Source organism: Muntiacus reevesi, chromosome 5 (assembly GCF_963930625.1).
Source record: "Muntiacus reevesi chromosome 5, mMunRee1.1, whole genome shotgun sequence".
NCBI classification, from domain to species: Eukaryota; Metazoa; Chordata; class Mammalia; order Artiodactyla; family Cervidae; genus Muntiacus; species Muntiacus reevesi.
Genome location: NC_089253.1, coordinates 86,344,750 through 86,362,042, shown reverse-complemented (window position 1 = coordinate 86,362,042; position 17,293 = coordinate 86,344,750). Strand labels below are relative to the sequence as shown.

General features: G+C 33.9%; 1 protein-coding gene across 8 annotated transcripts in view; it reads right to left on the bottom strand.

Moving 5' to 3' along the window:
• The window catches only part of SUCO (SUN domain containing ossification factor), an 87,553-nt gene that overhangs the window by 34,178 nt on the left and 36,082 nt on the right, over positions 1-17,293 (bottom strand). For 5 of the 8 annotated variants that reach the window (XM_065935714.1, XM_065935715.1, XM_065935716.1 and 2 more), the window contains exons 8-15: positions 16,519-16,655; positions 15,400-15,467; positions 9,611-9,718; positions 7,561-7,666; positions 4,106-4,126; positions 3,847-3,902; positions 3,028-3,119; positions 2,186-2,251 (exon numbers count right to left, since the gene is read on the bottom strand). In XM_065935714.1, the coding sequence (XP_065791786.1) occupies positions 2,186-2,251; positions 3,028-3,119; positions 3,847-3,902; positions 4,106-4,126; positions 7,561-7,666; positions 9,611-9,718; positions 15,400-15,467; positions 16,519-16,655 (654 nt within the window). The remainder of the gene's footprint in view (positions 1-2,185; positions 2,252-3,027; positions 3,120-3,846; positions 3,903-4,105; positions 4,127-7,560; positions 7,667-9,610; positions 9,719-15,399; positions 15,468-16,518; positions 16,656-17,293) is intronic. The other 3 variants (XM_065935718.1, XM_065935719.1, XM_065935720.1) reach the window with 3 other exon arrangements.

The following is a 17,293-nucleotide window of genomic DNA, read 5'->3' as shown; positions in this document are numbered from 1 at the left end:
ATAGTCAAATTCAGACATTCCACTGCCAGAGACAGCTCTTTGGCCTGATTCCACCTTGTTATTTTTTCCTAACATTATATTACATTGAAGGAAGTTCCTAGCTCAAGCTCAAAACCAGTCTAGACTATTCAGAGAAAACCAGAAGGATATAGGTATCGAAGGGAGCAGTATTAGGTCATGCTTATTAACTTAATGACAGCAAAGTCTTATCACTCAGCTACTACTGCCTCTCTTGTTCTGAAATGCCAAGAAATGGATATCTTTTTAAACCTCTCATGCTTGGGCTCAGCTGATATCCTCCCATCCATCTTGTCTCACTATACAAAATTTTTCAATACCTAGGAACACTGGAAGGTAAATGGACTGCTCTTCCAGAAAGCCATGGAAACAAAAATGAGATGTGTTACCAAGAACATATCTTCAAGGAAAAAGATCCAGAAAATAGGCTCTATGTCTCATTCTATGTCTCATTAATTAATTAAAATTCTATGTCTCACTAATTAAAATAATACATCAGACAGAGAAGTGATTACAAATAGGGAAATGTCCTCTACTGAAAACATTTTAATGCTGTCTTGGGAGTTAATCCCATAGGAAGATAGAGAAAGAAAGCAAAATATCAACAAAAATTTCCTTTATCTAAAACTATAGTAAATCATTACTTCTGGAAGGTGCCCCTTTGTTCCCAGTAACCACCAAAAACTAGAGAACTTTTAGTCTGGGGCTATTTTCTGACCCCTTAAAATAACAATGCCGCCTCACAGCTAAATCAGCATTACTGAATTATTATATGATGACTATTACATAACATAGTTTTTAAACTACAAATTTAAGGACACGAACAAACATATTAACATCCAATTAAATAAAACAGCATCATTGTCTCACTCCTAAAAAACTACCCCATAGCAAATGAGGCACCTGTTTTTATTTTTTATTTTTATTTATTTATTTTTTGAGGCACCTGTTTTTAATGCTATCATCAGCAGATATTTATGCTAAGGATACACTTAAAAGCAGTCAATAATATCTAAAAAGTCAGGTGACTAGGAACAGAGTAAAAATATATTAAGCTAATCTACCACAAAGTTAAATATTACATAAAAACATTCCCTTTATGCAGTTATTTTTTAACATTCTTTTTCCTATTCCCTAAAAAAGTCTACTGAAATCTATAGTCTTCTATAGAGAGGGAGAGGACAAGAAGGGAAGAAAGGAAAAAAGATAAAAGATGAAAAGAAAGACAAGTGACTCTTAATTCCATATAGTGTAGCCACCCAAATAGCTACCTAGGTATAGATACTACTGGTTGAGTACCTTAAAAAGCTATGAGGACAACATACACAGTGAGACTGGGATTCAAACAACTCAAGAGTAAAAGAAAAATGCACAAATCATCTTCTATGTTATACTAAGATTTACTTTCATTAAATTCAATTATTAACCTCCAAATAAAAAGGCCTTATTTTGGAGGACTAACCAAAAATAACAAATGTAAAGTATACCTACCTGCATTCTAACAGCAAAAATAAACTGTCAGTAGGTAAAGGTCTTTCCAGGAGTCTACTTGGCTAGCCTAACTATAAGTTCAGATAAGAGGTTGGCAAGACAAGAAGCTAAACAACTAATATCTTAGTCGCTTCTTCTTTTTTCAGTTTACAAAGAGTGTATTATTATTGCTATTATTGTTACTGTTTGGGAATCATCATTATCATGAATAAGAACAGCCTTTATGCTTTATAATTAATCAGGAAACTAACCATACCCATACATTAACAAATCCTCATTTGGTAGGATTTCACTGATAAGTACCACTTCTAAAATAAACTCCTTTCCTACCAAGTATGATTACCTAGATGCTCTTATTTATACGGTCTAGGACCTCTTTAATAATTCTTTCCCCAAGTAAATTCATATCCCATTCTTCACTCTAAGGAACTTGCCTAAAAATATAACTACTTCATTTTTGTAAAAGAACTGACCTATGCTTGCATTTTGCATCTCTTCTTTCTATTTTACTCCTATGAAAATACTTCTGAAAAGTATTCTTTGATTTCAACTCAAAAGTTCAACACTAGGACAGAAGGAGTCCCCTAAACTTCAAAACAAAATGTTCACATATGCCAGGAAATAGAAGTTGAAATATACTTTAATAATAGTGACTAAAAAACCCCCAAATACTCACTCGTAGCAGAACCAAGAAGGTTTTTTGAGGACTTATCCTCCCCAGTATTATAATCCAGTGGGTAATCTGCTCAAAGAGAAAATAGAAGGTTAATTATGCTGACAACTATCTCAGATGATATGTTTAAAAGCACAAATTAAGTCTTGTCAAGTCAGTTGACAAAACAATTTTACAGTTTTCATTAGTTTCAAGCACATTCACAAAAAAAGGAAATTCAAAAGCCATTTATCAAACAGATAAAAACCAAAGAATATATTTCTACTGCTTACAAAAATTTTAATCACATTTATAAGACTTTTATTCAAGCTTTCAGTGTAGTTTACCAACCCCTAGTAAATGACTTCACTTCACTTATGGGAAAACTAGGAAATGCAAAAATTAGATTTTTCAGACTACAGTTTAAGACATCTTAAAACAAGAACTTAATAAAATAGAAATGAAAGGTGTCATAAAACATTCTCTGACCTCTACAGGCTCATGGGAATTGCTCAAAAACTCATGCCTCAATATGCTTGCTCTTAGGCTAAAGGCAAATCAAAGAAATTCATGCTCAATTCTACTATGTCAGTTGCCTTTGAGTAATAGGCTTTTGGGCCTGGCATAGCGATATAACCATAATTTATTAACACTGGGTTAATGGAAGGGAGTTTCAAGTCACAAATAACTGACTGACAACAGAAAATTATTTTAGAAAATAGGTTTAAGAGAAAATTAGTTACTAGGGTTAAAAACAAGGAAAAAACTAAAGACTAATATCATGTGATCTTTTTAAGTGACCTACATTTATCCATTTAAAAAACAAAAAAATATACATAATTAGTTACTGTTTTAAAATCACTCACCATAGTCCTCATCAAATAATTCTTGACGTTCTGACTGGTACTGGGAATCAGCAATCTCTTCATATTCTTCCACCATGCTAGTGCCAAATACCCTGTTAACAACAATTTCATTGAAGTTTTTCATTAAAGTCTTGTTAAGACTCATCTCTTCATAATAAATGACAAACTATAATAATTTTGGTTATGTTTTAAGGGTCACTAACTTCTGGACTCAAAAATAATGACTTTCTCAATCCACTGTTTTCATTAGAATGTTAATCTATTTAAGGCATTTAAAAATATAATGACTAGTAAGCCAATGACTTATTGGCCTAAAACTTTCCCATTTATTTATCATCATATCAAGCAAGCTAAATCGAACACATAAAATGAAGGTTCTTTTTTCCTAACAAAGGAAAATTTTTTTTTTTTAGGAGGATTCACAAGTTGCAGTTTATTCAGATTGTGAAACTTACATAGCAGTTTAAAGAAATCAGAAATATACTATTACAAGCATTATCAAATCATATTGATAGATATAAAATGAAACTGCAAGATATATATAGTTTAGTATAAAAATTTTAAATACTTTTCTCAAGGATATAATTATGAACATAAATTATCAAAAAAAGTTAGAAATGATACATGCCAGATTCCTATCTAAATTTTTACACTTTTCTAAAAAGTGTATGCAAAAGGAAGAAAGGTTTAGCAGTATATTTTTTATGGTGTTATCTGCACGTAATAACAAATTATTTCTTCACTTTAAATATACTGGAATTTTTATGTCGCCTTTTTTTCTTTTTAAACCACTTGGTAAATTTTTTTGCTCTGTATTACCTTATAAGGCTTAATGGACAAAAGTGCTCTGATCCAAAATGTGATACCAACTCCACCTAAAGAATAAAAGCACACAAAATGGGAAGCCAGCACAGTGTATGTGAGATTATCTAACAAAATATCCAGTTTTTTCATTATAACATTTCTAAAAATAAAGTCCTAATTTTCCCCAAAATTAGTATTTGTAAAGCTTTTTCTTTGTCATGCAATAATATGCAATGCCCTATTATTCAATATTGCAAAAGAGAAGGTTGCTAACCTTTATGTACTTGATGAACATCTGAAGCAAGAGAAAGGAAAAGAAAAAGAAATCAGTTCCAAAGTCTGAATAACATGCCATAAGCAACATTCAATATTTGTAAATTATATTGTATAATTATAGGAAGCAATATACTGTGATGGATAACATTGTAGTACTCATTTCTTTGCAGAAACCAAAGCAATGATTTGCATTTATTTTTACCATCACAACTAGAAAATATAGTGCAACTGTAATGAAATAAATTAACTTTAACCTAAAATCTACTGCTGCTGTTTTATTTATCCATTAGATATGAAAACATTCTAAAAGTATTAAAGCATATCTAGAAATAACCTGCCTTATATTACACTAAATATTATAAATGTTATCATGTATATACCTACATATTAATACATTGATACATGTATGTGGCTATACATATATATGAACATACATATTGATAAAAAGATTAACATAAAAATAATATTTATTCTTGCACAATACTGTACACAAACTATTTTGGGGAAACTTGGATTTCTGATATGCTGCTATTTTAAGTATAACTTATAGAACTAGAGGATATTTATCAATTCATTTTTAAAATATAAGCTATTAAAAAGCATTTTTTAAATATGGGTTTTAATTCTTTTGGGATGAGCAAAACTCAGGTAAACTTATATAACATTTATCAGTATAAAATAAGAATCAGAAGTAAATGTTTTCTGCTTTTAGGTTTAAATCTACCAAAAAGGGCTTTTAAGAAAACCAGTCATCAAAATGCTCTATAGTCTCCCATTATAAAGAGGACAAAGTAGGGAGCTTTATACAGGATTTTTTTGTATCACCAATAAAATGTTCTGTTATTAACAAAGTAAACACTATAAAGAATGATTCTTGGAACTATTTCATAACATGGGAGTTGTTTTAATTGCAAAATCAGGTACAACTGTATCATCTGCCAAAGTATTTTATATATTTTTTTCGGCATCACAGTGTAGAAACGGCTACATAAAAAGGTCATTAAACTGGTCCAGAATTCACTTTAAAAAGAAACTGAAAATGTATCATCATTTTTCTGAACACTGTTGAATCATTAACTGAAAATATCAACTGAACTTTAAAAACAGCATTTTTATAAAAGTATTTTTATATTGAGAGTAGGAATACTACAAGTTTACCCATTTACAGAAGTCAATTTAATACATGCTTACAAAAGAGACAGACAGTAAAATCCCAAGAGAGGAGTAGGCAGGTATAAGTTTTCACATTTAAAGAAGAAATAATTAAGAAGAAAATTAGAGCTGCTGTCATTCCAAAAGGTCTTACTAACAACACAGTTGTACTTTAAGGTATGACTATAGTATTATAAAGAAAAAAAAAGGAGGAAATAAAGAGGAGTAAGAAATTCCCATATTTTGTCTAAATTCAATTCAAGAGTGATAATAATTCTATTTAGGTAGATAATTCCACCTCAACACTGGTGAGGGAAGAAGTAGAAATGTATTTATGGCTTTTATTAGAGTACAGTTGATTTACAATGTTGTATTAGTTTCCACTGTACAACAAGGTCTATCAGGTACACACACACACACACACTCTTCGCTTCCTCACCCACACAGGTCACTGCAGAGCACTGAGCAGACATACACACACACACACTCTTCGCTTCCACACACACACACACACACACACACTCCTCGCTTCCTCACCGACACAGGTCACTGCAGAGCACTAAGCGGACACACACACACACACTCACACACACACACACACACTCTTCGCTTCCTCACCCACACAGGTCACTGCAGAGCACTGAGCAGACACACACACACACACACACACTCCTCGCTTCCTCACCGACACAGGTCACTGCAGAGCACTAAGCGGACACACACACACACACTGACACACACACACACACACTCTTCGCTTCCTCACCCACACAGGTCACTGCAGAGCACTGAGCAGACACACACACACACACACACACACACACACACACACACACACACACACACACACACACACACTCCTCGCTTCCTCACCGACACAGGTCACTGCAAAGCACTAAGCGGACACACACACACACACTGACACACACACACACACACACTCTTCGCTTCCTCACCCACACAGGTCACTGCAGAGCACTGAGCAGACATACACACACACACACACACACACACACTCCTCGCTTCCTCACCCACACAGGTCACTGCAGAGCACTAAGCGGACACACACACACACACTGACACACACACACACACACTCTTCGCTTCCTCACCCACACAGGTCACTGCAGAGCACTGAGCAGACATACACACACACACACACACACTCTTAGCTTCCTCACCCACACAGGTCACTGCAGCACTGAACGGACACACACACACACAAACACTCTTCGCTTCCTCACCCACACAGGTCACTGCCGCACTGAACGCGCGCGCACACACACACGCACACACACACACACACTCTTAGCTTCCTCACCCACACAGGTCACTGCAGAGCACTGAGCGGACACACACACACACACTCTTCGCTTCCTCACCCACACAGGTCACTGCAGAGCACTGAGCGGAGTCTCCCGCGCTGCGCTGCATGCAGGTCCTGACCGGTGACCGACGTTATGACACAGTGTGCATATGTCAGTCCCAGTCTGCCGGTTTCCCTCTCCTCCTACCCTCCACCTTACACCCTGCTAACCATGAGTTTGTTTTCTACATCTGTAGCTCTATTCCTGTTTGTAAGCAGTTCATTTGTACCATTTTTTAGATTCTACATATAAGCAATATCGCATTTTATTTAACTTTCGCTGTCTTATTTCACTCAGTACGACAATTTCTAGGTCTATCCGTGTTGCTGCAAATGGCGTTATTTTGTTCTCTTTTATGACTGAATAATATTCCATTGTATATATGTACCACAGCTTTTTTATCCATTCTTCTGTCAATGGACATTTAGGTTGCAGCAGGAATTTAAACAGTTAAAACTTTATTTGAAATTGTTACTTAGACATATAATGTTTCACCTGAATATACAAAAGACAAAAAGCTATAATGATAGATAACTGGGCATTAAAATAGAAATCTCAGAATCAGATTCTAATAAGAAACCAGACCTGCTTTAAAAAAAGCAGTGAGTAACTGATTCAGGTTTTAAAATATAAAGAAATATAATACTATAAAGGTGACATGTCATATCAAGACTTCAAAAATATTAAGAGTTATAATTTGGAATTTCATCAAAGCCACAGATATCAAAAAACTAGCCTAGGTTTCCAGTTACATAAAAGGGAATGTATTAGTATGTCCCATAAAATAATATATTCAAGAAAGAATTATTTTATTAAAAGGAATACAGCAGTACATTTCCTCTTAATTTTTCTTATTTCTAAACAGGTGAGATACCAAGTTTAAGTAACAGGTATGTTTCATTATAGAACATAGTTCTGTACAGATAAACATTACCTTCACATATTTTGCATACATCTGTTCATCTAAAGGGAAACTCTGGACATTCCTCTCATCTCTACCATGGAAAGTACCCAGCTTAATCCATTTGTTTGTGGGGTATCTAGAAAATAAAAAAAAAAAAAATTAACATTCCTTTTTAGAAAATCATAAATCACACATTGAGAGGTCTTATCATTTTCAAATCAGATCTTGTACTTTTTTTTTTCCCCTCTCCAGGTAACACATTCACTTAACATAGTTTAAATATGAGTTAAGCATCAAGTTGAATAAATACATCTTCTTTTCCAACTAAACTCTGACAGGTCTCTCCTTATGAAGAAAGACTATCTTGAAAAATTACACTATCAGAAGACAAGAGGAAGACACAAAGGACCAGGATTGCCTCTTGGAGTTTTAGAGGGCTTCCAAGTAAACTGGAGGCTCTAAAACAGAAAGGAGCCAAGAGAGTGTTTTGGAAGGATGAGGTACTACTCTTTATGTACCAGTAAGAGTGTGATCAGATTGGTGCTTTTGAACTGTGGTGCTGAAGAAGACTCTTGAGAGTCCCTTGGATTGCAAAGAGATCCAACCAGTCCATCCTAAAGGAGATCAGTCCTGGGTGTTCATTTGAAGGACTGATGTTGAAGCTGAAACTACAATACTCTGGCCACCTGATGCGAAGAGCTGACTCATTTGAAAAGACCCTGATGCTGGGAAAGATTGAGGGCAGGAAGAGAAGGGGACAACAGAGGATGAGATGGTTGGATGGCAATGGACATGAGTTTGGGTAGACTCCAGGAGTTGGTGATGGACAGGAAGGCCTGGCGTGCTGCGGTTCATGGGGTCGCGAAGAGTTGGACACGACTGAGCGACTGAACTGAGCTGAAGTGTGCGATGATATAAAGCATAAGTACTGGTTGAAAGGAAAACAGAAAATATCCTTTACTATCATATTTGAATTTCACAGCACTTACACAGCTTTTCTCATTTTAAAGGAAATCTAATGTAAAATCCCAAACTACTATTTTTCTTTACTACAGCATTTATAGAATCCCTCAAAGTCATGAGTATTCTCTTATCACATTAAAAAAAATACACTTTACTTGTCACAGTTGAACACATTCATTTGACAGGTAAGAAAATTGCAGCTTGGGGAAAAAGGAAATGATCTGAGCAAAGTTAGTTAAAGAAAAATAAGTAAGAGATCTTGAGAAATCATTTTGAAAACTGTATATAGGCAATATTACATGTAGAGTAGGGGAAGAAACACCACAGAAAACTCTTAATGGTCAGTAATAAAAGGATCAAGTAAATAACACCATCCTACATGGTACATTGTGGGCACTCAAAAAGCATTTATGGAATGAACAAATACCTCCATCTGGAGGAAAATATCAAGTATTTATTAAAAATGATGTGTTCAAAATTAAAAAAAGGATATTCTCAAGATGTAAGCATCGAAACTGATTTTTGATAGAACTATAAATATATAAATGTATATAAAAGACTGGAAGGGATGTATTAAAATGTTAATACAGGTATCTTTGGTTTTTAGAACTGGGATTCTCTACCAAATTCCTTGGAATGTATGTTTCTCTTATAATCACACATATATATCAAAGTTTTTAAAATATACTTTAACAAAAACATATGCTATAAAATGAGGTAAAATGAAATACTCATATGTTTCTAATGACTTTTTAAAGAAATGTTTGGAAGCAATACAGCATAATAATTAAAAGTAAGGACTTCAAAGTCATAGAGATCTATGTTTGAATCTTGGTTGTCAACTCACAAATCACATGACCTACATAGGCTATTTAATCTCTCTCTGTTTCCTCATCTCATAAGGGAATAACATCAGAGGGTTGATATAAGCACTATATAAGTTAATGAAAGTAAACTAACAAATGACTACCCTACAAACAATATTATTACTGTTCTTACAAATGGATACAAGTTGATTAACACAAAAAATAATTAAAGTTTTAAAACAAGACCCATTTTAAAATTTTTATTCTGAAAATCCAATATTAATTCCATAGAAACCAGCTTTAGAATTTACCTGTCACTGATAGAAACCAGAAAGTCTTTAGGAGTAGAAGAAAATAATTCATAATTTGCAATATCAAACTGTTTTACTTGAATGGGTTCACAGAGTTCAATAACAAACCTTTAAAAAGAGCACAAGACAATTATTTAGATAAACCAACTAGAATAACAATCCATATTAAACATGACATTCACAGCTTACATAAACTAGAACTCCATTAAGTTAGTCATTAAAAAATGTAAGGAAGGAAGAGGATTTGAGAAAGAACATCCCTAAGTATTTCCCAAGCATAGCATTAGTGGGAAAAAAATACTGATTCTGTCCTACAGTATTTTTTTTAATAAAGATTCTTTTCTAATGACAAAGCTCATTCTTGGAGAAGGAATGACTTGATGAAGAACAACTAGAAAGAGTGTAACATGACTAGTCTAGAGGGCAGTTTGGCCATATTATCTCAAAATGTACCACAGCTATTGATTCAGCAATATACTCTTAGAAATTTAATTATGGACACACAGTTCCAAATGATCACCCTGTATACGCATCTTAATAAATATATCGAAGCACAGTTTATAAAAGTGAGAGCTAGGCGGGAGGGAAGTCAACCTAAATGTTTAGGATAGAGGATTGGTTGACAAATTATGGCCCCATTCAGACAATGAAATACCAAACAGCTATTAAAAATGGTACTAGAAACTATATATTGCATTTATATAAAAATATAGAAAATACAGACCAATGTATTGTGACAGAAAACAGATCTGTAATTGCTATGGGGGTAAGGGCTGGAAGTTATAAAGGAGCATGAAGAAAATATTGGGGGAGACATATGTTTATTATCTTCACCGTGGTGATGGCTTCATAGATGAATAAATATCAAAACGTATCAAATTGTACACTTTAACATTTTACAATTTATTTTATGTATAGTTTTTTATATGTCAATTACACTTCAATAAAACTGTTTTTAAAAATAACAACACACTAGTGAATAAAACAAAAAAGAAGCAGATTCACAGGTATAGAGAACAAACTAGAGGTTACCGGCGGGAAGATGTAACAGGGGATGGCAAATAGTGGTAGGGAAAGAAAAATAAGGGTTATTATAGAACTATATGAAATCACGTGTGTGAAATTTTTGAAAAAAAGAAATGATATTTGAGATACGTTATCATGGACCTGGAAAAGATGCCATGAAATATTGCTATTTAGGAAAACATTAACAGTATGGTTCTACATGTGTAAAATAAAACTATACCTAAAAAAAAAAAAAAACAACATTTAGCATGGCATTTGGGAAAAGAAATACTCATGACATCTAGGACTCTAATCAATACTTTAATAAACTAATTATTATATCAAAGGAGATTATATATACACTGACAAGTAAATGTTAAATTAAAAAGCATTACAATTAACATATTGTGTTAATCTTGGGGAGCAACAGAACTGAATCCAGAAGATGGTAAGAACAGCCATGATCGGGGAACAGCTCCTGATGAAAAGTATACTAACAGTTGCTGAATGCTCAGTCTGTGTCAGATATCATTTTAAATGATTTATGTCCATGCTCTGATTTAATTCTTACAACCAAAATGCATAGGAGATTATCTCTATTTTACAGAATTATTCAATTGGTTACTTCACGTTTTTCCTTTCTGCCTTTTTAAAACAGAACTTGTTCCCCTCTCCAAAGATGTAGCCAAGCATACAGTCACTAATCAAAGACTGTTTTTCCCAGTCTTGGCAATGTTACTTAATTATGTGATGGGATGTGGGCAGAAGCGTCCAGTGCAACGTTCAGGTCCAGCCTTCAAAAGGAAGCTGCCACCTCTATTTCTGCTTTCTCCCACCTTACAGGTCAGACTGAGGATGTGATAGGAAGAAATCATCACAGCAGTGCAGTCAGGGACAATATCTTGGGGGTGGTAGAAAGCCATGACAGAAGGTATATGTGTCCTTTAATTGTTTTCTATTATACCCCTGCCCCACATACCAACTTGAGGTTTTTTGGTCAGAGAAAATTAACTACCTTTTTCAAACCACAGTTCATTAGTCTCTGTTAAAAAGGCAGAATCAAGAGCCCTAACTAAGAGTCATTTGTTTTAAGTAACAAAGTTAAAAGTTAAAAGACACATCTATCTGGCTCCAAAGCCTAAACACTGTCTGTTCTACACCCAAGAGAGAGGAAACTAAAGAAAATCAGACTCAGATTTTGCTTTTTATTTAAGAGCACTAAGAAGAAAATGCAAATTCTCCTCTACTTCTTTTGCATACAATGTTCTCAATTTCTAAGAAGATATAACCTATATTACTAATACTATTAAAATAAATTTCTGGACAAATGTATTACCAGGTGTACAGTCAATTCACCAAGAAGATTTAACATTTCTAAAACTTATATTAAAGTAGTAAACACTCATAATATATATATAAGTAGTAGTACATATGTAATTGTTCCTCATAAAGGTTGATTTTAAAATGCTTTTTTATCTAAGCCTCATCTTTTATATTTTCTTAGAGGTAGATAACACCGCATGTAAATTAGTAAAACTACATACAAAAGCTGACACATATAATTTCAACATGCTTTTCTTAATTAATAGTAGGTCAGAAATTTTAAAAGATCAGTAAAGTAGCAGACCTAAACTTTAGAGTACTTTGATAAAATACCACGTGTCAAAATTTAGATGATATGAACATATTACACAAGGCAAACTACAAATGCAATGCAATCCCTATCAAAATACCAATGACATTTTTATAAAACTAGAATGCATAACTCTAAAATTTATGTGGAAACACAAAATACCCCGTTATAGCCAAAATAATCTTGAGAAAGAACAGAGCTGACCTTAGACTAATCTGCAAAGGTATAAAGAAAAGATTTTTAAACTGTAAGAAAATACTATAAACAACTTCATTACAAAAACCTTCAAAATGGACAAAGACAAATTTCTAGAAAAACGTAATTAACCAAACTAATTTACCAAAACTAAGTTGAGAAGAAATAGAAAACCTACACAGTCTCATGTATGGGCTTCCCAGGTAGCGCTAGTGGTAAAGAACCCACCTACCAATGAAGGAGACTTAAGAGACAAGGGTTTGCTCCCTGGGTCAGGAAGATCCCCTGGAGGAGGGCATGACAACCCACTCCAGTATTCTCCCCTGGAGAATCCCATGGACAGAGGAGCCTGGTGGGCTATACAGTCCATGGGGTTGCAAAGAGTTGGAGACAACTAAAGCAACTTAGCAGGCATACAAGCCTCATAATTACTTCTTTTAAATATGGTTTTTAAACTTTCATCTACTCACACAAGTATAAACAACGCATGCACAAGCTTACTTATAATAACTGTCTGTTCTGGCAAAAGATTACTATAAACAACCCAAATACTATCAACGTAAGACTAAATTGGTACAATCATATAATGGAATTTCATGAAGTTATCAAAAAAAAAAGAAAAAGTTTTATGTATGAATGAAATAGAAACATGACCAGAAAATTTTAAGTTAAAACTTAATTCAAAGTGATAAATATTATGTATAATATGCTGCTGTGAAAACTGAGAGATAAATAAAATCTTTATGTTTTTGCGTAAAGAAAATAAAAAGGTACCTAAAAATTTAACACTGAATAGGAAGATAGATGACAGATTGGAAGTGTATTGTAGCTCGTCTACCTCTTTTGAACACCTTTTTGAGTTTAAGTCACATGAATGCCGTATTTTTGAAATCACATATTTAACTTAAAATTAACATCTTCCCTGAGGCATGGAAGGCTTTACAGTTGAGATTCAAATTTAGAATATCCTGAGAAAAAAGAAGCTTGAGATATCATGCTCCCTAACTGCAGATTATACAACAAACACAACAGCACGGTAGATACAGAAACAGACACACAGATCAGCGGCTCAGGACAGAGAGCCCAGAAAGGACCCCACGAACTCAGGGCCGAGCCATCCACGACGAAGACGACAAGAAGAAAAGAAAACAAAGTCACGGCTAACAGGAGGGAGAGGGAAGGGGAGGGACAACATAGGGGTAAAAAATTAAGAGACAGAAAATACTACACACAGACTAAATAAGCAACAAAGATACATTGCACAGCATGGGAAAATATACTCATTATTTTGTAATAACTTTAAATGGAATATAATCAAGAAAAATACTGAAGCACTATTTTGTACACCTGAAACTAATACAATTTTGTAAATCAACTACGTACTTTAAGTCACTTCTGCAGCGGCAGAACAGCCAAGTCAGTCCTGAAGAATATGGTACAAGAACTTGCCCTTCCAGGTATTAAGATTTATAAAGCTAAAGAGTGTGATGTTTCTGCAGGTAATGATAAACTGATCAAAGGAACAGGACAAAGAGTACAGAAACAAATTCCCATATATAAGAGAACTTTATGATAAATGTATTATTGTAAATCAGAGGGAAAAGTGTGAATAAACAATTATCTAAAGAGGAAAACAGGTTTCCCAGGAGGCTGTGGTAAAGAATCCACCAGCCAAGCAGGAGATGCAGGTTCAATCTCTGGGTTGGGAAGATCCCCTGGAGAAGGAACTGGCAACCCACTTCAGTATTCTTGCCTGGGAAATCCCACGGACAGAGGAGCCTGGCAGGCTACAGTCCAAGGGGTCGCAAAGAGTCAGACACAACTTAATGACTACACCACATCATTAATCAATCAGTAAAATGGTGGTGATTTACCTCAATTCTTTTTTAAAATAGCTGCTTTTGATCAACGAAATCAAGTAATCTAATAAAACTGTTGGCATATTAAACATTATTTCCCCCATATATCCCTCATAAGTTTCTTTGTCTATATTCTTAGTTAATGCAAGAATTAGATTGAAGCAATGAAGCCAAAATCCAGGGAGATTTATCAGATGCCTCTGTCTTCTTCACATCCAACTTCTAAGCAAAAGCTGTCAATTTTAGCTGCTATAAACATTTCTCAGATTTTCTCTTCTTTATCGAAATTGCCATGCCTTAATTAAAGCCCTTATTTTCCACGTGAGCTATGACAGCACGTTCCTAACTGGTTTCACTGCTTCCAACTGCACTATGCTGTAGGCCGTCTTTTGAGGATAAGCCTTCCCAAAATGCCAGTGAGGTCATGTCATTTCCTTACTTAAAACAAACACTACCCTCCATGGTCTTTAAGATAAACCTCAGAAACTTTTAAGCTGTGTATACATAGCATGAATGGCCTAATTACTGCTCAACTGAGTCTCTTGGCTCATCTTTCATGATTACTCTAGTTGTACCTCTATTCTTGTAATCACTAAAACAGCTTCTTTAGTTTGCTCCTACTTACAGCTGCCCAGAAGACATTCGCTCCTATTAGTGCTGGTCCCTTCTTGTAATTCCTGAATACCTCTGTTTCCCTTATCTGTGACTTACTTATGAATTCAAGGAATTAATTCTTCAAGATTCAGCTCATAAATCACCTCTTCTAGCCAGCTCATTCTCTTCTGCAGTTATATATCATCTGTTTCTATAGTACCTTTTCAGTCATACTTTTCATACTATTTGATAATTGTTGAGCTAGATCTGTCAATTTTGTGTGACATCCCTAAAGAGAAAGACATTTTGTCCTCAGTTTTATACCCCGGGACCTAAGGAAAGTATAGTACCAGCACCAATCATAAACGCTTATTAAGTGACATATGAACAAATCATAAGTGCTTATTAAGTGACTATATGAACAAATCAATCTAACCCTAACATAAAAGGTTAATATTATATATATATATAAAGTATACTTTATTAAATTTTATATTACTTACCAAATTTTAGTGCTGCAAGGATTCAACATATAAAGATCCATATTTTCTATAAGAATAGCAGATGTGCTCTATTTTTAAAAAGGGGGAAGGGAATAAATTACTTAAAGAAAAATTATTTATTTCAACTCTCAAGTTTTCTAGGTTTTCTATATTTTTACATCTTAAAATATACCTAAGAAACTGAAACACCTGGGAAGAAAGCATAAAAGCGGCTAAAATTTACAAGTTTTGTTTATACTGTGCTAAGTAAGGCTTGTAATAAAACACCTAAAATTAAATGTCTGTTGCTATAGAAGAAAAATGATTTTTTCTATTAGCTATTTCCTTTTAAAACAGGTTTTAAAAGTTTAAAAACCAAGTGTATGCCCTTCAGTAGGTGAATGGATAAACTATGGCACATCCAGACAACAGAGTATTATTCAATACTATAAAGAAAGGAGCTATCAAGTCATGGAAAGACACGGATGAAACTTAAATACATATTACTAAGTGAAAGAAGTCAGTCTGAAAAAGCTACATATGGTATTTCAACTATATGATTTTCTGGAAAAGATAAAACTAGGGAGATAGTGAAAAGATCAGTGGCTGCCAAAAGTTGGGGGAAGGAATAAGTGAATAAGTAGAGCACAGAGGATTTTTAGGACAGTAAAAATACTCTATATGATACTATAATGACAAATATATGTCATTATACATTTACCCAAACCCACAGAATGTATAAAAGTGAACTCTAATGTAAACTATGGATTTCAGGGGATAACAATCTGCCAATATAAATTCATCAACTATAAAAAATGTACCACTCTGGTGGGAGATGTTGGTAATGGAAGAGACCAACACATGTGGGGACAGCGGGTATATGGCAGATCTCTAGACCTTCCTCTCAATATTGCTGGGAACCTATAACTACTCTTAAAAAAAAAAAAAATATGGTGCAATGCATCAACCAATACACTAAGAATTCATGCAAGAAATTATGTCTTTAAAAGCATAATCTTGCACTTATTAGTGGATTAGGAAAATAGCTCATGTCAAAATATAGTTTCCAGGAAACCACTGCTTATATTTAATAAAATCTCTAGCTTCCTATATATATAGAAGAATTTTACACTTAAGTACCTTGGCTTCTGGGTTAGCTGCCAAAATTTTGGCACCACATTCTACTGAAGCATAATTATTTCGATTTTTCTGGACCTTTTTTGTGGCATGTAGACCTCCATTAGAAGATGGATGCATTGACTGACCTGCAGACAAACCTTATTATGAACATATATATATGATGATTATGATTGAAAATACCCACAGCAAACAATCTGAAGAACAACAGGCTACCATCTAGAGTCCAGGTTTTAATACTAAAGAGAATATTTTTAAAACCCATAAGAAATAGCTTTTATCCTTAGTATATTAACTACGAAAATTCACATTACTTGACTTATGCTTAGTATAATTCACAAAATGGAAGTTTACTATGAGAATCGAAACGTTTGCATATACATTTTATTGTATTAAGGATAGAAGTTTATCCATCACTAACCCCAACAGTAATTTTTAACTCTGATTTTTAACGACAAAGAGAAAGTGTAATATTTTAGTCCAATTCTGGTTACAGTTTAAAGCTTTATGACTGAGAACTTTCCAGGCTTCAACTTTCCTCTTACAAACTGAGAATGACTTTATCTTATTTTAGCCTTGTTTAATAATTTACAATAGTAGATTTTAATCAAGATTAGTAAGACACAGACACAGATAAATTCCATGTGGGTAGCCAAAAGCATATTGGTAAGTTTTACCTTTAAAAAGTTTTCAGAAGTTTTAATTTTACCAATTAAAAAGAGAAACTGCATATTTAAACCAATCCCTTAAAAAAAAAAAATTACATTATAGTACTTTC